We start from the raw sequence: 24,741 nt of genomic DNA, 5'->3' as shown, positions 1-24,741 counted from the left end.
TGTGTTTTCTGACTTGTGTTGTACCGACCTTAGGGCTGGGAATTGCCAGGGACCTCACAGTATGATATTATCACGATACTTAGGTGCTGATACGATGTGTATTGCGGTTCTGTGTGTCTCACGACTCTATATGTACTGGGATTTTATTGTGATCCGATTTTCCAAACATATTGCTCATTATATGTCTGCTGCTGAGGAACAAGAGAGAGCCATGATGTTAGAGGAATTCTAAATTGTAGCCAAAACCCAAAATTTGCACTCTCTATTTCATTAATAAGTTGTACATTTATTAATTATGCATGAAATAGATCGAGACCAGTTCTTAAAAGTCAGGTAACAGCGTTTATTTCAAGAGAGTACTGGGTACATACACATTGAAAATGACGTCAGCGTTTTCTAAATGTTCTATCTCTTTCATGACACCGGTAGAGAGGCCCTATAGTTTGAGCCTTCCCTCCTCTCCTAAAGCCAAGGTCAGTCCTTGTAAATCAGCATTCTAGACAGTCTGGAGATAGTCCGTCCCTGCCATCTGGAGATAGTTCATTAATTTGTACAAAGTTACTAAACTCCTGACTATATTATATACAATTGGAAATGGGAGCAAGAGACAAAATTCATAATGTACAGTACATAATAGCATCTGGACTAGTCAGTCCTGATTGAAATGTATACATAATTAGTCATCATTGATAACAATTCCCTTAACAAATCCACCCTTTGATTAAATATTATACATATACAATATATACATATACAATATACAGTAACATAATAGTATTCTGATTAGTACATATACAGTAACATAATAGTATTCTGATTAGTACATATACAGTAACATAATAGTATTCTGATTAGTACATATACAGTAACAGAATAGCATTTGGACTAGTCAGTCCTGATTGAAATGTATACATAATTAGTCATCATTGATAAAAATTCCCTTAACACATGAGAAAACGAGTTTTAGAGATAAGTGTTAACATGTTGGCACACCATTTCAAACATTTTAAAACAATCTGTAGTTTTGGCGCAGGTACAGCCGATTTAGGGCTAACGTTCACTACCTAGCAATTTTTTTACTAATAGGTACTTGGAGTCAGAGTATCAATATAAAATTGCAAAAAATAATATTGCGATTCTCTACTGTATGTATTTTTCCCCTCATCCCTATCTGACGTGTGTGCTCTCTCCATCTCTTCCTGCAGGTTAATCTGTACTCCATGTGCTGGGCTGTGTCCTAAGGTGTGTATGGGCCAGAAGATGGTGGACTCTGTGACAGCAGCACAGGCTCTGAGAGGATGCACCGTGCTCAACGGCAGCATGGAAATCAACCTCAGAGGGGGAAGTGAGTATTCTGAGCCCTTGTCTAATTTACAAGTGTATGTGTGTGTCATTATGTCACCCCTTGTAACCAAAGTTTCTTCTAAGTTAATAATAATTGTGTGCGTGTGTAGATAACATAGCAGCAGAGCTGGAGGCTAACCTTGGTCAGTTGGAGGAGATAACAGGGTATCTGACTGTCCGGCGCTCCTACGCCCTCGTCTCTCTCTCCTTCCTCCGCAAACTACAGGTCATCAGAGGGGACACACTGATAGACGGGTAAGTTGACTTTCCTTCTCGTCCTCTTCCTCCAACTTTCTTCTTCCAAGCCCTGCAGTTCGCTTCTTTCTCTTTCTGCTCCTCTTACTCCTCCTCCTCTCATATTCTAAACTATATCTGTCAGTAATACTTAAAATACACTTAAAAATACATCAGTATAATGTGTCTGTCAGGGTTGGGGTCAATTCCAGTCAATTCAGAAAGTACACAGGAATTCCAATTATATTTAATGAATTGGAATTTGATTTTACTTTCTGAATTGACTTGAATTTGAATGGAATTGACCCCAACCCTGGTGTCTGTTTCTTCCCCAGGGGTTACTCGTTCTATGCGTTAGACAACCAGAACCTGCGTCAGCTGTGGGACTGGAACAAACACAACCTGACCATCCTCCAGGGACGCATGTTCTTTCAACTCAACATTAAGCTCTGCATGTCAGAGATCCACAAGATGGAGGAGGTGACAGGCACCAAAGACAGACAGCACAAGAACGACATCGTATGCAAGACCAATGGAGACCAGGCCTCCTGTAAGGAGCATACAGTCTTGAGTACACACACACACGCATGAACGCCAACACACAAATTTGCAGAGATGAACACACTTTATATATATATATATATATATGTATGTATATGTTTTTATTTTTTTAGTCATTTAGCAGACATTCTTATCCAGATCATCTTACAGGAGCAGTTAGTGTTAAGTGTCTTGCTCAAGGGCACATCAGCAGATTTTCACCTAGTCGGCTCGGGGATTCAAACCAGCGACCTTTTTTCATCACTGGCCCAACGCTCTAGCCGCAAGGCTACCTGCCGCCCACATGCTTGTGCACACACACACACGTACGTACGTCTGTGGTGTGTCACAGACCTAGGACAGTGTGGTACTGACCATATCGTGTGTGTGTGTGTGTTTGTGACTCTCAGGTGAGAACCAGGAGTTAAGGTTCACTCAGGTGTGTGCTACACATGATAAGATCATGATCAGGTGGGAACCGTTCTGGCCTCCCGACTTCAGAGACCTGCTGGGCTTCATGCTCTTCTACAAGGAAGCGTAAGTACACACGTTTGTGTGTGTGTGTCGGACATGACTGTGCCATCTGAAATCATTTTTCAGAAGGGCAGCTGGAGTCCAAAGCCCTCAAGTTACTTTTGGGAATGAGCAGTTTCCAGAGATGTGGAGTTTTAATTGTATCCGTACACTATGGGCCACAAACAGTCGTCCCTAGGAACTTAATACCATTTAACCACTTCCTTTCTGAAGAACTTCGCAGAAATATTCAATGTAGTTTCCTTTCTAACGACCTTTTTGGAGCAGTATGTGTGTCTCCTTATTTCTTATCTATGCTATTCTGTGTCTCTCCCCTCTCCCAGGCCCTACCGTAACGTGACAGAGTTTGACGGCCAGGACGCGTGTGGTTCTAACTGGGTAATAGTTGACCTGGATCCTCCAGCCCGGGCTACAGAGGGCAACCCACAGGTGGAGCCAGGTAACGTTTCATTCTCTTCTGTATTGGAAAGGATAGATGCCTGTACACCAGGGGTGTCAAAGTCAAATGGACGGAGGGCCAAATAAAAAAATCAGCTACAAGACGAGGGCCGGACTGTTCGAATGTTCATTGAAAAATTTTTAAATGACGCATATAGTCTAGTGAACCTAATTGAACCTACTGAAAACCTAACAAATATATTACAATATGATCAGATAAATAAAGCAATATTTTCTTATGGCTCTGTCAGTAATCTTTAATTTTCAACAGACACAAAAGACAAATTTCCTTTATATAAATATCCCCATAACATGAACATTAAATGAAAGAAACCGGTATTCAAGGCACCATCAGTAGACTATATTTTCTATTTTAGCAAAAGTGGGCTAAATTTACTTCAAAGAAAAAACAATAATAGCAATTTTCTATCATCCACTCAACTGAAATATTTTTAAAATATAATTGGATTGAAATACAAAAAAATAAAGTGCAAAAATCTATTAATCAAAAACAACACTTTGTTTAAGGAGAAGTAACATGCAGTGAAAACAAATATTAAATTTTAACTTTTAAACTTGAACTGAGTAAAAACTCTAAATATGTGATTGCACAGTAATGTTCACTTGTTTGAGGTTGAGGGTGATACTTGGTGGTGTCCCATCTTTTCCACAAGTTCATCAATGTTCGGGGTAAGGCTCTGAGCTGAAGAAATCCTCAGAATTGAGTGGAGGTGTTCAGCAGTAAGTCGACTTCTGTGTGATGTTTTGTTCAGGTTCATCAAAGAAAACAGTTGTTCACACAGGTATGTGCTGCCAAACATAGACAACGTTTGAGCAGCCTGGATGCGCAGCTGGGGCATTGTGCCGGGGAGGAAACGGGCGAACTCCGCAGCACCCACTGCCGCATATTTTGCCCTCAGTGCATCATTGCATTGGAGGTCAATCAACTCCATTTGGAGGTTTGGTGGTGAGCTTTCCACGTCAACAGCAAATGGGTTACCGAGCAGTTCCAACCTGCTTTTTTGTGCTTCAAAGTCAGCAAATCGGCGTCGAAAGTCAGCGGCAAGCATACCTATTTTATCAGCCAACTGTGTGCTCGGGAACGCACTGGTAGAGAGCTTCTCTTTCATGGTCTGGCAGCTGGGAAAGTGGCTCAAATTTTCTTTCCGCATCTGCGTCTCCCACAGAGTCAGTTTGGTTTTAAATGCCTTCACTGTACTGTACATATCAGAGATGACACGATCCCGACCCTGCAGCTGCAAGTTTATTGCATTCAGATGACTCGTAATGTCACACAGAAAAGCCATTTCACACAGAAACATTTCGTCTCGGAGTTGTGTTGTGTCTTTCCCTTTGCTGTCCAAGAACAGACAAATCTCCTCACGAAGCTCGAAACATCTTTGAAGCACCTTTCCCTGGCTTAGCCATCGCACCTCTGTGTGATAAGGCAAATCACCATGCTCCGTTTCTAACTCCGTCAGAAATGCCTTGAACTGGCGGTGATTCAAACCTTTGGCTCTGATAAAGTTAACTGTGCGCGTGATGATGCTCATTACATGCTCCATTTTCAAGGCTTTACCGCACAACGCTTCCTGGTGTATGATACAATGATAAGCTGTCAGCTCACCTGTCGCGTTTTCCTCTTGCATCTTTTCCCGTATCTTCGCCACCAGTCCGCTCCTGTGTCCACACATCGCAGGTGCTCCGTCGGTTGTCAAACCCACGAGTTTTTCCCAAGGCAGCTCCATCTCATTTACACATCTTGACACCTCTTCATACAAATCATGCCCCGTAGTTGTGCCATGCATAGGACGTAAAGCCAAAAACTCCTCTGTCACGCTTAGGTTGGAGTCCACTCCGCGGATGAAAATTGACAACTGGGCAATGTCAGAAATGTCGGTGCTCTCATCCACAGCCAAGGAATATGCAATAAAATCTTTTCCCTTTTTCACAAGCTGCTCTTTTAGATTGATGGACAACTGGTCTACTCTCTCGGCAATGGTGTTTCTGCTCAGACTCACATTTAAAAAGAGTTGCCTTTTTTCTGGGCAAACTTCGTCACAAACTTTAATCATGCAGTTTTTGATGAAATCCCCCTCCGTAAATGGCCGGGCTGATTTAGCGATCTCTTCTGCCAAAATAAAACTGGCCTTGACAGTTGCGTCCGCGTGTGTGTCCGCGTGTTTCGTTTCATAATGTCGTCTCAGATTATACTCTTTCAGTACCGCCACACTTTCTCCACACAGAAGACACACAGGTTTTCCAGCTACCTTCGTGAACATATACTCCGACTCCCACCTTGTTTGAAACCCCCGGTTCTCAGTATCCACCTTCCGTTTTGCCATTTTTGATGGGTATCTGAAAGTTAATTTTACTGTGATGCTGACGACTGCTGTGCCAATAAATATTGAAATGAAGCAGCCTACTGCTCGGTGCGTCACCTTTGCATTGTGGGAAATGTAGTATTGGTGCGTGTAAAAGATCTGCGGGCTGCCGGCTTGCTGCGGGCCGGTTCTAATAATAAATCAAGATCATCCCAGGGGCCGTAAAAAACCTTCTTGCGGGCCGGATGTGGCCCGCGGGCCTTGACTCTGACATATGTGCTGTACACTGTCAAAATCTTGGGGGAAATCCAAAATGGAGGTTTGGATGCAGAAATATTATGTTAATTAAGACATGATGCCCCAAAATGTGCATGAATAAAAATGGACAAAACAATGGTTTCAGTTGATAAAAGGTAGACTCAGCAATATGACATAGCTGCAGAAAGTAAAGAGTATAAGTGGGTCAATTTCCACAACAACTAAGAGCGTTGAAGTGAGAGGCTCAACTTCTCCTATGTTTTGGTGCCCTACTGTAACAGCATGAGCACGTGCGATGATGCTGTGTGTGACTGTGTGAGAGCGAAGACTCAGCTAAATGCAAGACTATCTTTAATCCATCATGAGTGCCACCTGTCTGTCAATCTGTCTAACAACTACACAGAATGGACGGACGGTTAGATTATTTTAGCTGCTTTGCCATTCATATTTGACAACTTTCAGCATACAGTACAGGTACATACTGTAGTAGCAAGGTAGGAACAACAAGTGTTTCGCTCAATAGTGTCCGTGCTGCAACACGTACCAGTAGTATTGTTCCTTCCAGGTACCCTGATCTTGTCTTTGAAGCCCTGGACGCAGTACGCCATCATGGTCAAGACCCAGCTCTCTGCCTCTGATGAACACCAGGTCCTCGGGGCCAAGAGCAAGATCATCTACGTCAGGACCAAAGCCACCAGTAAGAGCCTTTATTGAGATATTGGCACCCATTATGTGAGTAAGACTCCTCATTCTCTCTGGTGATCTCAAGCCCTCACCCCCCTCCCCCAACCCCTTAATCAGACCAACTGGTGAGTGGACTATCCAATATATTAATTGGCTAGCAGGTTCTCCAGAGTCAAAGGTAGGATTTGACCAACCCTGGTTAGGATAAGTGGTATAAGCGCTACAGTAGCTGGTAGATTGGCTGTTGTCCTCTTCCTCACCGCGACTGTTAGCTGAGGTGTGTCATGGCGAACAAGGAAGAGGAAGGAAATGATGATGAGACAGGAGTGCTACTTGTACCTCCCAGTCTCACTGTGTGTGTGTCACTGTGTGTGTGTCACTGTGTGTGTGTCACTGTGTGTGTGTCACTGTGTGTGTGTCACTGTGTGTGTGTCACTGTGTGTGTGTCACTGTGTGTGTCTCCAGAGGACAGGCTGTGGTTTAGGGTTGAACACAGACAGGTGTCTAAGTTAGTCTGACTGGCTTCCTTTGTACTTGTTGTGCGTTGTCTCCTTCCTTCCTGATAAACCACATTACAGTGCCGCCTCGTCGCACCACGCAGCCTGGTGTGAGGCCACAGTTGGCACACAACCTTCGGAGGCGGGCAGGCATGTCAAGGGTGTTCTAGTTGCAGTTCAAACAGTGTTCTACTGTAATTACAGTTTCACCGTTCTCGTCTCTAGCCTGGTCCCACATCTGTTTCCACTTTATTGCCAAGTCCATGTCACTCATTGTCAGATTATGTTTGGCTGGCATCCAGGCTACCTCTGTCTCTCTGTCTTTGTGGAGGTTGAACCGAACCTGGGTTCACCCCGTCTTGTGTCATGACTCCATCAACCACACTCTAGGAGAAGCTTTCATTAAACATGATCTTTGTTCTCTAAAGTCATAGCAGCTGGCACAGCACTATCGACAAGCTGGCTAGAGGGTGTTCTGGTTTTTCTAGTTTCACCCACTTCGCCTGTCAGGCACCTGTCCTGTGTCACGACTCCGTCACCCCCACAAACGCTCACACACACACCTCGAGAGGAGAATCTGTCATTAGACTTACTGTTCATTGTTCTCTAACAGAGTCTGACAATGTGTACCCTGTCACCGTCATTATCATCAGTCACAGACCGAATGTCATCACACACCGGTACAGACAGTGATGCCTGGTACTCTAGGTCCTGTCAGTCACTCACCCTGGGGTTTTTATCCCTCCCCCTTCAACTGCTGATACATACACTATAGTTATTTAGAAATAAGCGTATCGAAGACTGTGAACCTTTTTGTTGGTTATCATATTGTTATTTGACTAAATAAAGGGGAGTTCATGTCTGGGCATTGACTTACGCAGGACTGCTGGTGCTCAATCCTCCCCAGTAGTTAGTTGATTGGTTATTTGGCCCGTCTAAAATTCTTCAATGGTTAGCAAGGAAGAATGAGTACATAGCAGCAGTGTACAGACCTCAAGGCCACGATTTGAATACCCCTGCACTAACAGAATTTAGTTGGTTTATATCATAGACCAGCGATATTCAAATCTGATTCTGGACCTTTTTTTACCTGGTAGTTAATTGCACTCACCTGATGTCCCAAGTTTGAATCAGTCTCAGATTCGAAGGCAGGTGTATGAAAACCAGCAGTGGAATTGGACATCAGGTCCAGATTTGAGTTTCTCTGTCATAGACATTAGTAACCCGTATGGTATGTATCTGTGTTCTCCCCCAGAACCGTCCGTGCCCCTGAACCCCATCTCATCATCTAACTCGTCCTCTCAGATCATCCTGAAGTGGAAGCCCCCAAAGGACCCCAACGGCAACATCACTCACTACCTGGTGTACTGTCAGCAGCAGCCTGAGGCCAGCGAGCTCTACAAGTTAGACTACTGTCAGAAAGGTGTGTTTTAGAGAGACTGTTCTATTCTATTCTACAAATGTAACTTCAGTCAGAAAAGTGGTTCATAGGCATCATGTATACTACAAAAATATCCATTTCATTGATTTTACTGAGTTTACAGTTCATATGAGAAAATCAGTCAATAGAAATAAATTCATTAGGCCCTAATCTATGGATTTCACATGACTGGTAATACAGATATGCATCTGTTGGTCACAGATACCTTAAAAATGGGCCTCGCAATGGGCCTCAGGATCTCGTCACGGTATCAATAAAATGCCATTGTGTTCGTTGTCCGTAGTTTATGCCTGCCCAAACCATAACCATAACCCCACCGCCACCATGGGGCACTCTGTTCACAATGTTGACATCAGCAAACTGCTCGCCCACACGACGCCATACAAATGGTCTCCGGTTGTGAGACCGGTTGGACGTACCAAATTCTCTAAAACGACGTTGGAGGTGGCTTATGGTAGAGAAATTAACATTTTATTCTCTGGCAACAGCTCTGGTGGACATTCCTGCGGTCAGCATGCCAATTGCGCGCTCCTTCAAAACTTATGACATCTCTGGCATTTTTGTGGCTGTTTTATTGTGCACCTGTGTAATGGTCAAGCTGTTTAATATGCCACACCTATCAGGTGGATGGATTATCTTGGCAAAGGAGAACTGCTCACCAACAGGGTTGTAAACAAATTTGTGCACCCCCAAAAAATGTGTGCGTACTGAACATTTCTGGGATCTTTTATTTCAGCTCACTATACATGTTGCGTTTATATTTTTGTTCGGTATAGTTATCATCCATCATTAGTTTGACTACTGTCAGAAAGGTGAGTGTGAGTGTCTTCTTCGATGGAATATTCTACTCTATTGGACTACTGTCAGAAAGGTGAGTGTGAGTGTCTTCTTCGATGGAATATTCTACTCTATTGGACTACTGTCAGAAAGGTGAGTGTGAGTGTCTTCTTCGATGGAATATTCTACTCTATTGGACTACTGTCAGAAAGGTGAGTGTGAGTGTCTTCTTCGATGGAATATTCTACTCTATTGGACTACTGTCAGAAAGGTGAGTGTGAGTGTCTTCTTCGATGGAATATTCTACTCTATTGGACTACTGTCAGAAAGGTGAGTGTGAGTGTCTTCTTCGATGGAATATTCTACTCTATTGGACTACTGTCAGAAAGGTGAGTGTGAGTGTCTTCTTCGATGGAATATTCTACTCTATTGGACTACTGTCAGAAAGGTGAGTGTGAGTGTCTTCTTCGATGGAATATTCTACTCTATTGGACTACTGTCAGAAAGGTGAGTGTGAGTGTCTTCTTCGATGGAATATTCTACTCTATTGGACTACTGTCAGAAAGGTGAGTGTGAGTGTCTTCTTCGATGGAATATTCTACTCTATTGGACTACTGTCAGAAAGGTGAGTGTGAGTGTCTTCTTTGATGGAATATTCTACTCTATTGGACTACTGTCAGAAAGGTGAGTGTGAGTGTCTTCTTTGATGGAATATTCTACTCTATTGGACTACTGCCAGAAAGGCAGTGTTTTCCATAAACGTCTAAATAGCCGATAACAGATCAAATTGTAAGCCGGCTACTTTTTCCACATCATAAATGAACTAGGTTTCTTTTCATTTAAAACTTTCAAATCGCAGGTCAGAAGAGTCTGTATAGGCTTCTCCCGAACGATATGCATAATCTAGTGATCTATTGGTAGGACAGGTGTCTGTCAGTCACAAAGAGAGCGATGACAGAGAAACCGCTGGTTTGTCAGTCTGCTGTCTGTCCCGCCTCTCGATACCTGTGTTATTTTTGTACACCGTGGTTGGCTGCAGTCAAATGTATTTTCATGGGGGAGGGAGACCATGATGTTTCTTCTGTGAGTGAAAATCCACAAGCGATTTTATATATATATTTTTTTGTATTTTTGTTTTTTCCTCAGATTCTAAACCCGTGAAGACTTGTCAGTGACTGCTAAAGTGACTTGTCAGTGTAGCCTAGTGATGAGTTGTTCTGTTTGATCGGATTTGTTAGGGGCACGGAACTAGAACGCATGGGTTTGAGGGACGTTCATTTGGCTCCCTAATTTGCGTAATGATAGGCTACTACTGCTTTATGCCGATTATCTGCAGATAAATTATGAAAACATTCAATGATTATGTTGAACACAGGAACAATTGGTAGTGGAGAGTGCCTCATTCTGGTCCAAAATATGATAAAAGAAAACGGATTGAAGTTTATAAAAGCTAATGTCATGATACATATATATACTATTATTAAAGATAGTGAAATGGCCTACTGGTTTGATTAAAGCGTTGACACTGAAGTCATCAACAGCTGCTTTCTGTGTATTAAAGCTCATGTTTAACACCTGCTTCATTCTTCAGTCATACCTGTAGTTCTGTTTTTTTATTTTATATAAAAATAAAAAAAATACCCATTTTTTTCCCTCCACAATTGTGTAATAGTTAGTCTTGTCTCATCGCTGCAACTCCCATACAGACTCGGGAGAGGCGTCCTCCAAAACACAACCCAACCAAGCTGCACTGCTTCTTGTCACAGCGCCCATCCAACGCGGAAGCCAGCCGCACCAATGTGTCGGAGGAAACACTGTGCACCATCGCCTCCAATACCTCCTGGTTAGTGCAGTGAACCGCCACAGGAGTCGCTGGTGCGCGATGAGACAAGGATTTCCCGACCGGCCAAACCCTCCCTAACCCAGACGATGCTAGGCCAATTGTGCGTCGCCCCACGGACCTCCCGGTCGCGGCCGGTTACATGTCTATTTCTCTCTCTGCCTCTCTGTGTCTCTGTCCGTCTTTGCCTCTGACTCTGTCTTTCCCTCCCTTCAGGTATGAAGCTGCCGTCACGGGGGCCCACCCAAGTGGACAGTGATGAGGAGGCCAAGTGGAACCAGACTGAGGATGAGGGGCAGGGTGGCCACTGCTGTGCCTGTCCCAAAACAGACAAACAGCTGAAGGAGGCAGAGGACTCAGAGTACCGCAAGACCTTCAAGAACTACATTCACAACGAGGTCTTCAAGTACGTATGACATCTACCTCAGTCAATCAATCAAGGACATATGTCTCTATTTCTCTCTCTACCGCACCTGCTGTCTTGACCTGAATGCTCAGCTATGAAAAGCCAACTGACCTGTTGCACTCTCTGTAACCACTGTGATTATTATTTGACTGGTCATCTATGAACGTTTGAACATCTTGAAGAACGATCTGGCTTTAATAGCCATATACTCTTATAATCTCCACCCGGCACAGCCAGAAGAGGACTGGCCACCCTCGATGCCTGGTTCCTCTCTAGGTTTCTTCCTAGGTTCCTGCCTTTCTAGGGAGTTTTTCCCAGCCACTGTGCTTCTACATCTGCATTGCTTGCTCTTAGGGGTTTTAGGCTGGGCTTCTGTATAAGCCCTTTGTGACAACTGCTGATGTAAAAAAGGACTTTATATAATCCATTTGATTGATATCGATTGATTGATAAATCAATCAGTCAGTCTTTATTGTATAAATTATAATTTGTTAATTGTGTAATCAGGGTACAAAAGAACCCGCATACATAACATAACACATCATGTACACACACTAGAGGTCAACCGATCATGGCCGATAAATTAGGGTCGATTTCAAGTTTTCATTACAATCGGTAATCTGCTTTTTTGGACGCCGATTATGGCCAATTACATTGCAATCCACGAGTAAACTGTGGCAGGCTGACCACCTGTTACGCGAGTGCAGCAAGGAGCCAATGTAAGTTGCTAGGTAGCGTTAAACTTAGAATGTTTTTTTTATAAGATATCTTCACATAATCACCAGTTAACTACTCATGGTTGATGATATTACTAGGTTAACTAGCTTGTTCTGCCTGTTAATTTATCATCGAATCACAGCCTACTTCAACTTCACTAACGGGTGATGATATACAAGAGCGAATGTACCTAACCATAAACATCAATGCCTTTCTTAAAATCAATACACACTAGTATATATTTTTAAACCTGCAATTTTTGTTGAAAGAAATTCATGTTAGCAGGCAATATTAACCAGGTGAAATTGTGTCACTTCTCTTGCATTCAGTGCACGCAGAGTCAGGGTATATGCAACAGTTTGGGCCACCTAGCTCGTTGCAAACTGTGAACTAATTTGCCAGAATTTTACAGAATTATTACATAACATTGAAGGTTGTGTAACAGCAATATTTAGACTTAGGGTTGCCACCTGCTCGATAAAATACGGAACGGTTCCGTATTTCACTGAAAGAATAAATGTTTTGTTTTCGAAATGATAGTTTCCGAATTTGACCATATTAATGACCTAAGGCTCATATTACTGTGTTTATTATATTATAATTAAGTCTATGATTTGATATTTGATAGAGCAGTCTGACTGACCGGTGATAGACAGCAGCATGCTCGTAAGCATTCATTCAAACCTTACTGCATTAGCAATGATTGAAGCACAGCGCTGTTTATGACTTCAAGCCTATCAACTCCCGAGATGAGGCTGGTGTAACCAAAGTGAAATGGCTAGCTAGTTAGGGGGACGGAAGCTATACTGTTTTACTGGTAATACTAAAGTGCCTATTAGAACATCCAATAGTCAAAGGTATATGAAATACAAATGGTATAGAGAGAAATAGTCGACACGTCATAATCCCTATAATAACTATAATATAATAACTACAACCTAAAACTTCTTAACTGGGAATTGAACCACCAGCTTTCATATGTTCTGAGCAAGGAATTTAAACTTGAGCTTTTTTACATGGCACATACTGCACTTTTACTTTCTTCTCCAACACTTTGTTTTTGCATTGTTTAAACCAAATTGAGCTTGTTTCAAGTGTTCATTGTTCATTCAGTACTGTTGTAATTGTCATTATTACAAATATATATATAAAAATCATCCAATTAATCGATATCGGCCATTTTTGGTCCTCCAATAATCGGGATCGGCGTTGAAAATTCATAATTGGTCGACCTCTAACACACACACATTCACAATGTGTTTTAGGTAAGCTGTTGTCATTCATCATTTGTCATCCCTTCCCTTCCTGTTGTCAGACAAGCTGAGCGATCTTTACCTGCATACTGTTTTCCCAGCAACACACATCATCCAACTCGGATAACTGGCTTGGTCCCAATAATCCTTTCTCCCGGTGTTCATGGATTTGAAAAGAAAGTAAACTTTTTCCGGTGGGCATGCTTTGAAATGTATGGGGAGTAGTGAACGAGTGAGGAAGGAGAGACTGTTGGGACGCAACAGTTATTTTTTTCTTCAAGGCTAATTGAATCCTCATTTTGTTTAGTGCCTTATGAATACGACTCAGCAACCTACCCAGTAGCAATAAACTCAACATAATGGTGTGATATATATATATATATTTTATTTCACCTTTATTTAACCAGGTAGGCAAGTTGAGAACAAGTTCTCATTTACAATTGCGACCTGGCCAAGATAAAGCAAAGCAGATACAACGACACAGAGTTACACATGGAGTAAAACAAACATACAGTCAATAATACAGTATAAACAAGTCTATATACAATGTGAGCAAATGAGGTGAGAAGGGAGGTAAAGGCAAAAAAAAGGCCATGGTGGCAAAGTAAATACAATATAGCAAGTAAAACACTGGAATGGTAGTTTTGCAATGGAAGAATGTGCAACGTAGAAATAAAAATAATGGGGTGCAAAGGAGCAAAAATAAATAAATTAAATACAGTTGGGAAAGAGGTAGTTGTTTGGGCTAAATTATAGGTGGGCTATGTACAGGTGCAGTAATCTGTGAGCTGCTCTGACAGTTGGTGCTTAAAGCTAGTGAGGGAGATAAGTGTTTCCAGTTTTAGAGATTTTAGTAGTTCGTTCCAGTCATTGGCAGCAGAGAACTGGAAGGAGAGGTGGCCAAAGAAAGAATTGGTTTTGGGGGTGACTAGACTATACCTGCTGGAGCGTGTGCTACAGGTGGGAGATGCTATGGTGACCAGCGAGCTGAGATAAGGGGGGACTTTACCTAGCAGGGTCTTGTAGATGACATGGAGCCAGTGGGTTTGGCGACGAGTATGAAGCGAGGGCCAGCCAACGAGAGCGTACAGGTCGCAATGGTGGGTAGTATATGGGGCTTTGGTGACAAAACGGATTGCACTGTGATAGACTGAATCCAATTTGTTGAGTAGGGTATTGGAGGCTATTTTGACATCGCCAAAGTCGAGGATTGGTAGGATGGTCAGTTTTACAAGGGTATGTTTGGCAGCATGAGTGAAGGATGCTTTGTTGCGAAATAGGAAGCCAATTCTAGATTTAACTTTGGATTGGAGATGTTTGATATGGGTTTGGAAGAAGAGTTTACAGTCTAACCAGACACCTAAGTATTTGTAGTTGTCCACGTATTCTAAGTCAGAGCCGTCCAGAGTAGTGATGTTGGACAGGCGGGTAGGTGCAGGTAGCGATCGGTTGAAGAGCATGCATTTAGTTTTACTTGTATTTAAGAGCAATTGGAGGCCACGGAAGGAGAGTTGTATGGCATTGAAGCTTGCCTGGAGGGTTGTTAACACAGTGTCCAAAGAAGGGCCGGAAGTATACAGAATGGTGTCGTCTGCGTAGAGGTGGATCAGAGACTCACCAGCAGCAAGAGCGACCTCATTGATGTATACAGTGAAGAGAGTCAGTCCAAGAATTGAACCCTGTGGCACCCCCATAGACTGCCAGAGGTCCGGACAGCAGACCCTCCGTTTTGACACACTGAACTCTATCAGATAAGTAGTTGGTGAACCAGGCGAGGCAATCATTTGAGAAACCAAGGCTGTCGAGTCTGCCGATGAGGATGTGGTGATTGACAGAGTCGAAAGCCTTGGCCAGATCAATGAATATGGCTGCACAGTAATGTTTCTTATCGATGGCGGTTAAGATATCGTTTAGGTCCTTGAGCGTGGCTGAGGTGCACCCATGACCAGCTCTGAAACCAGATTGCATCGCAGAGAAGGTATGGTGAGATTCGAAATGGTCGGTAATCTGTTTGTTGACTTGGCTTTCGAAGACCTTAGAATGGTAGGATAGATATAGGTCTGTAGCAGTTTGGGTCAAGAGTGTCCCCCCCTTTGAAGAGGGGGATGACCGCAGCTGCTTTCCAATCTTTGGGAATCTCAGACGACACGAAAGAGAGGTTGAACAGGCTAGTAATAGGGGTGGCAACAATTTCGGCAGATCATTTTAGAAAGAAAGGGTCCAGATTGTCTAGCCCGGCTGATATGTAGGGGTCCAGATTTTGCAGCTCTTTCAGAACATCAGCTGAACGGATTTGGGAGAAGGAGAAATGGGGAAGGCTTGGGCGAGTTGCTGTTGGGGGTGCAGTGCTGTTGACCGGGGTAGGAGTAGCCAGGTGGAAAGCATGGCCAGCCGTAGAAAAATGCTTATTGAAATTCTCAATTATGGTGGATTTATCAGTGGTGACAGTGTTTCCTATCTTCAGTGCAGTGGGCAGCTGGGAGGAGGTGTTCTTATTCTCCAAGGACTTTACAGTGTCCCAGAACTTTTTTGAGTTAGTGTTGCAGGAAGCAAATTTCTGCTTGAAGAAGCTAGCCTTGGCTTTTCTAACTGCCTGTGTATATTGGTTTCTAGCTTCCCTGAACAGCTGCATATCACGGGGGCTGTTCGATGCTAATGCAGAACGCCATAGGATGTTTTTGTGTTGGTTAAGGGTAGTCAGGTCTGGGGAGAACCAAGGGCTAAATCTGTTCCTGGTTCTACATTTCTTGAATGGGGCATTAAAATTTCAGAATTTTTGGTGGTCTTCCTAAGCCAGGATTCAGACACAGCTAGAACATCCGGGTTTGCAGAGTGTGCTAAAGCAGTGAATAGAACAAGCTTAGGGAGGAGGATTCTAATGTTAACATGCATGAAACCAAGGCTATTACGGTTACAGAAGTCGTCAAAAGAGAGCGCCTGGGGAATAGGAGTGGAGCTAGGCACTGCAGGGCCTGGATTCAGGATGTAGGATGTGAATACAGTGGAGGTAAACCTAGGTATTGAGTGATGAAGAGAGAGATATTGTCTTTAGAAACATAATTGAAAACAGGAGATGTCATTGCATGTGTGGGTGGTGGAACTAATAGGTTGGATAAGGTATAGTGAGCAGGACTAGAGGCTCTACAGTGAAATTATCCAATAAACACTAACCAGAACAGCAATGGACAAGACATATTGACATTAAGGAGAGGCATGCTTAGTCGAGTGATCAAAAGGGTCCAGTGAGTGGAGAGGTTGGTTGGGGGTCACGGCGATTTAGACAGCTAGCCAGGCCATCGGTAGCAAGCTAGCATAGGATGGAGGTCTGTTATTAGCCACCTCTTGCGTTCCGTCAGTATATTAGTGGGGTTCCGTGTGGTAGAGGGGATGAATCCAAATCACACAACAACAACAAAAATAAAAACAATAGATATAGTTATAGAGGCCCAAGAAGAAAACAATAATAATAATAATAATAATAATAATAATAATAATAATAATAATAATAATAATAATAATAAATAAAACAATTGTCTGATTGTCTATTCAGATAGCAGCCGATAAGACAGCTAACGGTTAGCAGGCTGCAGATGGGCGTTCAGGTAACGTCGCGACGGAGGAGCCAGCCGGATAACTCCTTCGGATAGACAACGTTGGCAGTCCAGTTGTGAAGGCCCGGTGGGGCTCCGCGTAGGCAGTAAAACGGGTCCGGATAGGTGACTGCAGCCCAGGAGTGATTGACGGAGCTGGCTAGCTCCGGAATAATTTATGTTTGCTCCGGAATCGACGAAAGCCGATAGTCACACGGATAGCAGCTAGCTAGATGTGAGATCCAGGTATGAATGTCCAGAGAGCGGTTGAAATCCAGGGACATGGAGAGAAATTGGTCCGGTATGTTCCGTTCCGAGCCGCGCTGCGCTGCGCCGTACAAAACTGGCGATAGATTTTCGAGCTAAAGGATAGCTGATGACCACAAACCGTGGTTAGCTGAATACTAACGATTTGCCAGTAAAGAAGCTAACTAGCTTCTGAACTAGCTTACGATTAGCTTCTGGATTAGCTTCTGAACTAGCTTCCAATTAGCTTGTGGATTAGCTTCTGGCTAGCTTCTGGCTAGTTTCTGGCTAGCTTCTTGGAGTTTCTGGCTAGCTTCTTGGAGGATTACAGATTTGAGGTAAATAATACTTTTTTATAAATATAAATTGGTTTGGCGGGTTGCAGGAGAGTGTTTTGAAGAAGAGTTGATGGAAAATTTAAAAAATGTATGTGAAAAAAAGTTGTGTGTGTGTGTGTGTATATATATATATATATATATATATATATATATATATATATATACATACATACATACATACATACATACATACATACATACATACATACATACATACACGGGACAAGACGAGGACAAAAGACGTCTGAACTGCTATGCCATCTTGGAAACAAAACCAAAATATATAGCAAATAGTTGTTATAATAAAATAAATGATTGATTTGATTAATTAATTGATTATCCCTCATTCCCTCCAAGACAAAGACAGCGCCGCTCCGCCATGGGCGTAGCCAATCAGACGCTGCCATCATTCGCGGCGACGCCCACCACCCTGTCCGACGGTTTCGCCACCCGCGGCCCAGACAGTGACGATGCAAATGGTGTGGAGAGCACTAAAATCCAGCTGACAGTGTTTTCCAAGGAGTCTACAGTCATCTCCGGCCTCCGACACTTTACCTCGTACCAGATTGATGTGCTGGCCTGCAACCACCCCACAGACCCCTCACGCTGCAGTACGGCAGCCTTCGTCTCAGCTCGCACCATGCCTAAGGGTGAGGCTATCTACATACTAGTACACTACACATACACGCACACCCACTACTTAAAGCGATACTTTGGTAATGAGGCCTTTTATCTTCTTTCCCAGAGTTAGATGAACTCATGGATTCCATTTTGATGTCTCTGTGTCCAGTATGAAGAAAGTTGGACGTAGTTTCGCAAGCCAATGCTAACTAGCGTTAACGCAATGACTGGAAGTCCGTGGTATCTGCTTGCATAAAAAGTGAATTCGACTCTGGGGAAGTAGAAACAGGCCCAAAATCCCAAAGTATCCCTTTAAGAAACCACTGTAAGAAGTAATAAACCAGTTTAACATGATGATTTCTTGTCTACCTTTGCACAGTATTTCTAGACCAAGGATGTTTGTAGTAGTAGGATAGTAATGAGGCCATTTTAAAACCTTGTGTATCCTGTCTACAGACAAAGCAGATGACATAGTGGGGCCCATCAGCTATGACACAGTTAATATTAAGTGGCTTGAGCCTAATGCCCCCAACGGCATGATCATCCTGTATGAAGTCAACTATAAGAGAGAGGGAGACACAGAGGTGAGAGCTCTCATACAAGACACACAGGTACGCAAGCATAAACACACACACACAAGTGCAGGCGCATGCTGAACACTGGATGTGCCCTATAGTCTCACTTAATATAATACAGTCTCTCTGTGCTCTCATTTAGTGAATAGGACCGTTAACGGAAAAGTAATAATAGCCCGATGTTGCATCAGCGCTGTGTTTTAGTTACCATGGAAACACTGCAAATGCCATAGTCATCGCTGATGTTGAAAACAACATAATCACTCCGGTGGTTCTCAAATAATATTGCACAAACATGTTTTTCTCAAATCAGGTCATTAGTTTTATTATTGGCTTATATGCAATGATTTCAAAACACATCTGATTCACACAGACATTCTATTCTATTTGCTCCCAATCTTAAGTCTATTATTACGCATTTTATCAATTCCTCTTCTCAATCAATCAACAAAAAATATATAGCTTAAGTGGCTTATTCAGCCCTTCTCCTGTCCCCTCCAATTCCTCTCCTCTTACAATGCAGATAAATTAAAGTAAAGTGTGTGTTTGTTCTAGGAGCTGCACCACTGTGTGTCCAGGAAGATGTACCAGCAGTCGGAGGGCTGCAAGCTGAGTGTGGTGCATCCTGGGAATTATACCGTGAGGATCCGAGCCACCTCGCTGGCAGGAAAAGGCTCCTGGACTGACCCCACGCACTTCTATGTAGAAGACCTGCGTAAGAGACATACACACACAGACCAATCAGTGAATCAATCAAAGATAAGTTGTATATGCAGCTTTTACATTAGCAGTACCAGAAACCTGGCCTAAATCTCCTAAACATTAGAGCACACCGAGGCACAGTACAATTAAGAAGATAATTGTATGTGACCATAACTGACTTTCTCCATGTGTTTTTAGGGGTGGATCCATCCAACATGTTGAAGATTATCATTGGTTCAGTCGTTTTTATCGTTTTGCTGATACTGATGACAGCGGGAGGATTCCTCATGTTCAAGAAGAAGTGAGTAGTATGCTTACTACACGTCTATCTTATTACATCCAACCCAACTGTCTATGAAAGAATCGGCCTGGTGTCTGTTGTTCAGTGTAGTGTAGCGTAGTGTTACAAAGCTTCTCTCCTGACTAGTTGGATTACACCGATTACAATGACTTCTCTCCCATTAGGAATACATCGCCTGCTCCCCTAAATTCAACCTAGAGCCTATGTGGGTTAATATTGCCTTATGAACCTGTCTTGAATGACAATCCATCAGGCCACTATGAGGTCTAACTGTGTTGATTCTAAGCTTCCTGGAGCAACCGGAAGTGATTAAATTCACCCAAAAAGTGTTTTGATATACATAACCTGCAATTTTGAAAATGACTGCATTCAACTCTGTGTAGATCAGTCAATTCTAAACATAAAGACTTAAAACTCAGGATTCCGTAAGAGCCTACCCCAATGAGGATATATGTTCACGTTCAGCTTCCTGTGCCAACCGGAAGTGCCTTAAAATGGTGTCATATGTGCTGTTTCGAAGGGTTAAAAAGGTCAGATCTTTTTAAAACTACACATGTGTGATTAAGCAACCCTCATGAACTGTAAATCAGTCATTTTTTCCCAACAGGTGTCAAAGAAAAACTCTCTCACACACACACACACACACACACACACACACACACACAGCAAGGATGGAGTGACAAAGTGCGGTGCTTAAAGACACACAGAGCCTGCAATGGCATTTCCATAATCTCTAGGCCGTGCCGAGTTCAACGAGATGCCCCGCTTGACCATAGCTCACTCGGTCTTAGCACAGCGACCATGAGAAAAAGTAGGCCCAAAAGGAAGCCTGGCCCTAAATGTCATTTGCTTTTGGGTGACAGTGAGAAGGGTGAGAAGCATAATTCGACCTCCGGTACATTCCTGAGGTCCTCCCGATCTGTGCAAGCCTAGCCTTGACCGTGTGGCATTAACCCTTAACAGTAAAACAGGGTTTTTTGATCTCACAGATTACAATGACATCTCTCCCCATAGGAATACATTGCCTGCACCCCTAATTTCAACCTCAGTCCTATGTGGGTTAGTATTGATAGGCTTTTGTTACAGCCCAGCACTAACACATGACTCAACTAATAGTGGTCTAAATTTCCATTTGATTTCATTCAAGTTGGCTGGATGTCCTTTGGGTGGGGGACCGACCATTCTTCATATCAAACTTTATTTGCCACATGCGCCGATTACAACAAGACTTTACCGTGAAATGCTTACTACAAGCCTTGATACACACTGGAAACGGTTGAGCGTGAAAAACCAGCAGAGATGCAGTTCTTGAAACACTCAAACCGGTGCACCCTGGCACCTACTACCATACCCCGTTCAAAGACACTTCAATCTTTTTTTCTTGTCCATTCATCCTCTGAATGCTACACAATCCATGTCTCAATTGTCTCGAGGTTTAAAAATCCTTAACCTGTCTCCTCCCCTTCATCTACACTGATGGACGTGGATTTAACAAGTGCCATCAATAAGGGATCATATAGCTTTCATCTGGTCAGTCTGTCATGTTTTGAGCACTCAAGTGTATAATCATGATATATTATTAACCCCTACCTCCTTGTGTTCCCTCAAGGCAAACCCAGGGCCCCTCTGGATCCCTCTACACATCCTCCAACCCAGAGTACTTTAGTGCTGCTGACAGTAAGGACACATTATAATATTATTCTTTGTTCTCAGCTGACCTTTGTGAATACACCTGTTTAAAAGCACAGCTGACTGGATTTTGATGTTCAAACTAGTATACCATGTAAATAGACAACTGACACATACTAGCTGCCACAACATGGTGTGAATCAGAAATGTAGAATGTACAAGACTTGATTGTTACTGTCTAGTAGCCATTGACTGTGTGTGTGTGATGTGATCTGCAGTGTACGACGACTGGGAGGTGGGCAGAGATAAGATCACCATCCTGCGTGAACTGGGTCAGGGCTCGTTCGGCATGGTCTACGAGGGCATCGGCAAGGACATCGTGAAGGGTGAGCCGGAGACAAGCGTGGCGGTGAAGATGGTCAACGAGTCGGCCAGTCTGAGAGAGAGAATAGAGTTCCTCAACGAGGCCTCCGTCATGAAGGGCTTCACCTGCCACCACGTGGTAAGAGACCTACAGAGGTTATAGGGGATGCCACCTTACGTTTACATTTTTTGTCATTTAGCAGCTTGTAATAAGGATCAATCAATAAAATGTATTTATAAAGCCCTTTTTACACCAGCCGATGTCACAAAGTACTATACAGAAACCCAGCCTAAAATCCCAAACATTAAGCAATGCAGGTGTAGAAGCATGGTGGCTAGGAAAAACTCCCTAGAAAGGCAGAAACCTAGAGAGGAACCAGGCTATGAGGGGTGGCTAGTCCTCTTCTGGATGTGCCGGGTGGAGATTATAACAGAACATGGCCAAGATGTTCAAATGTTCATAAATGACCAGCAGGGTCAAATAATAATAATCACAGTAGTTGTAGAGGGTGCAACAGGTCAGCACCTCAGGAGTAAATGTCAGTTGGCTTTTCATAGCCGATCATTCAGAGTTAGAGACAGCAGGTAGTCCTGACGCATGGTCCCAGGGTTCAGGTCCTCTGGGAGGAGAGAGGAGAGAGAGAGAATTAGAGGGAGCATACTTAAATTCACACAGGACACCAGATAAGACAGGATAAATACTCCAGACATAACAGACTGACGCTAGCCTGCCGACACAAACTATTGGTGAGGAAGGTGAGACCACCACATACCATGATCATGAATAGTAGAATTGTCTTCAAAAAGTAGGTTGGTAGCTGCCACAGTTCAAGAATCAAAGCAAGTAAGGTAAACCAAATATTCCCTCAGGTGCGTCTGATGGGTGTGGTCTCTAAGGGCCAGCCCACTCTTGTTGTCATGGAGCTGATGACACATGGTGATTTGAAGAGCTACCTGCGCTGCCTCCGCCCTGACTCAGAGGTACATACACACATTCTACTGCCCCCTTGTGTCTTGTGCCCTTGCCCCTTGTGTCTTGTTGGAAACCAGACTAGTCTTGCACTGTCTCTAGCTGGCTGGCTGACCAACTCTGCTGGCCAGAGCGAGACTAAATTGCACCCGATTCCCTATATAGTGCACTCCTTTTGACCTGAGCTCTATAGGCCCTGGTCAAAAGTGGTGCATGCTATACGGAATTGGGTGCCGTTTGGGATGCAACCTAGAATTATTGTGGCCCCCATGTTTTGTAAAATAGCTCTCGTATTAATAAATGTTTATTGTTTATTTTTTTACAGTATAACCCTACAGGGCGCCCGCCCCCCACTCTGAAGGAGATGATTCAGATGGCAGCAGAGATAGCAGACGGCATGGCCTACCTCAAAGCCAAGAAGTTTGTCCACAGAGACCTGGCTACTAGGAACTGCATGGTGGCACAGGACTTCACTGTCAAGATAGGAGGTAGATACACATATACACATATACACATATACACACAAGAGCTGGGATGACCAAAAATGATCAGCATGACCTTATTTTGCTTATGACGGTCATTTTTTGTGATTTTGCTACACAACGTTCCTGTAGATTGGTCAACAGTAATAGCTTATGCATTATTGTTTGTTCCTGTTATGAAAGTATCTGCCTGTTTCCCTTTGGCTGCTGTGTGAGCGAGCCACTCTCACTCCCTCTCCCGACTGCGCACGAGAAATGCACTCTGAGAATTTGATCATTGCTCAAAATACAATTGTGGAAAAATACCGTTTTTAAAGCAACTACCGTCCTAGTTACAGAGAGGAGAGTCACAGCTTTTTGTGAGTATATAATTGATATATTTTGAGTTCATAGCACCACTTTATTTAGTATTGGTTTTGTTGTGGAGCCGAGTGGAGCGCTCCACTTGCGGTAAATAGACCTACATCAAGTAGCCTAGGCCTAGTGCTGGAAAGGTTTTGTACAACATTACATTTACTAATAGATTAATCAATTAGCCTACATGGCTATCCAGCAAAAAAATCCTATTTAGAGTAAGTCTAGCTAAGTGTTTTGAGTTCCCACTTCCTCAGGCGGTGAATAATATAGCCTAGGCCACAAGGATGTCTGCAAATTCCTCTCTGAAGCATCATTCTGGATCCTTTTTTTTTGTTGACCGGTTGCACCTAAAAATATAAATCATGCATTCCGTGGATATGTTAGATGAAATAGCTTTTTTAATCATGTTGTCTTACTTGGCACTGGGAAAAAGATGTATAGAGCCCTGCCGCTAATGTAAAGTAACTGTAACTGTAAGTAACTGTCCATTAAAAACAAAATGTATTGTTGTATTTATCGTTATCGAGCAAAATAGTTACATTTTTCGCGTTATGACTTTTTGTCCATATCGCCCAGCTCCATTATATACACACACAAATGGCCGACAGTACTTGACTGTCAAGAAGGAGGTATGGCAACTCACCACTTAAAGGAGGGGAGTTGAACAAATTTAGTTGTACTGTTTCTACGGACTATACATTAATCAGTTAAATACACCCTTATTAAGCGTTTTAATATGGTAATATAGTTAAAAAACCAAGTCAAAGAATATCATTTGAATATTTTTGAGTCATAACATAATATCTGTGGGTTGTGTTCTAATTGTCCCCCACTCCTTCAGACTTTGGTATGACCAGAGACATCTATGAGACAGACTACTACAGGAAGGGAGGGAAGGGTCTGCTTCCTATCCGCTGGATGGCTCCTGAGTCTCTGAAGGATGGAGTGTTCACTGCAAACTCAGACTGCTGGTGAGGACACTTGATTGTGTTTGTCTGTCTTTCTCTGTGTGAATGCTTGCCAACTGTCGAAAGCAGGGATGGGCAACTGCAGTCCTCACGGGCCGTCACTGTTTTTCACCATTCAAATGTTATTTGTCACATGCTTTTGTAAACAACCGGTGTGTTTTTCCAAACATATCACGACTCAGGATATGACCAGATGCAGACACAGGAGGCGGATAGTACAGTTCTCATAATATTTATTATACAAGGGCTCAGGTCAGGTCAGGTCAGGTCGAGGGCAGGAAGAGGTCAGAGTCAGAGGTACAGAACGGCAGG

The 24,741-nt window shown here is 43.1% G+C and overlaps 1 protein-coding gene across 1 annotated transcript in view; it reads left to right on the top strand.

The window, feature by feature from the left end:
• Positions 1-24,741, top strand: part of LOC139395935 (insulin receptor-like) — a 39,425-nt gene that overhangs the window by 8,228 nt on the left and 6,456 nt on the right. The window contains exons 2-18 of the mRNA XM_071143242.1: positions 1,206-1,345; positions 1,455-1,599; positions 1,914-2,128; positions 2,529-2,655; positions 2,976-3,091; positions 6,238-6,369; positions 8,109-8,276; positions 11,128-11,317; positions 17,819-18,111; positions 18,539-18,666; positions 19,213-19,372; positions 19,558-19,660; positions 21,270-21,337; positions 21,568-21,791; positions 22,523-22,633; positions 22,948-23,110; positions 24,303-24,432. Of these exons, the coding sequence (XP_070999343.1) occupies positions 1,249-1,345; positions 1,455-1,599; positions 1,914-2,128; positions 2,529-2,655; positions 2,976-3,091; positions 6,238-6,369; positions 8,109-8,276; positions 11,128-11,317; positions 17,819-18,111; positions 18,539-18,666; positions 19,213-19,372; positions 19,558-19,660; positions 21,270-21,337; positions 21,568-21,791; positions 22,523-22,633; positions 22,948-23,110; positions 24,303-24,432 (2,570 nt within the window). The 5' untranslated portion in view covers positions 1,206-1,248. The remainder of the gene's footprint in view (positions 1-1,205; positions 1,346-1,454; positions 1,600-1,913; positions 2,129-2,528; positions 2,656-2,975; positions 3,092-6,237; positions 6,370-8,108; positions 8,277-11,127; positions 11,318-17,818; positions 18,112-18,538; positions 18,667-19,212; positions 19,373-19,557; positions 19,661-21,269; positions 21,338-21,567; positions 21,792-22,522; positions 22,634-22,947; positions 23,111-24,302; positions 24,433-24,741) is intronic.

Source organism: Oncorhynchus clarkii, unplaced genomic scaffold (genome assembly GCF_045791955.1).
Source record: "Oncorhynchus clarkii lewisi isolate Uvic-CL-2024 unplaced genomic scaffold, UVic_Ocla_1.0 unplaced_contig_4023_pilon_pilon, whole genome shotgun sequence".
In the NCBI taxonomy this organism is placed as follows: domain Eukaryota; kingdom Metazoa; phylum Chordata; class Actinopteri; order Salmoniformes; family Salmonidae; genus Oncorhynchus; species Oncorhynchus clarkii.
This window is presented reverse-complemented; position numbering and strand designations above follow the sequence as displayed.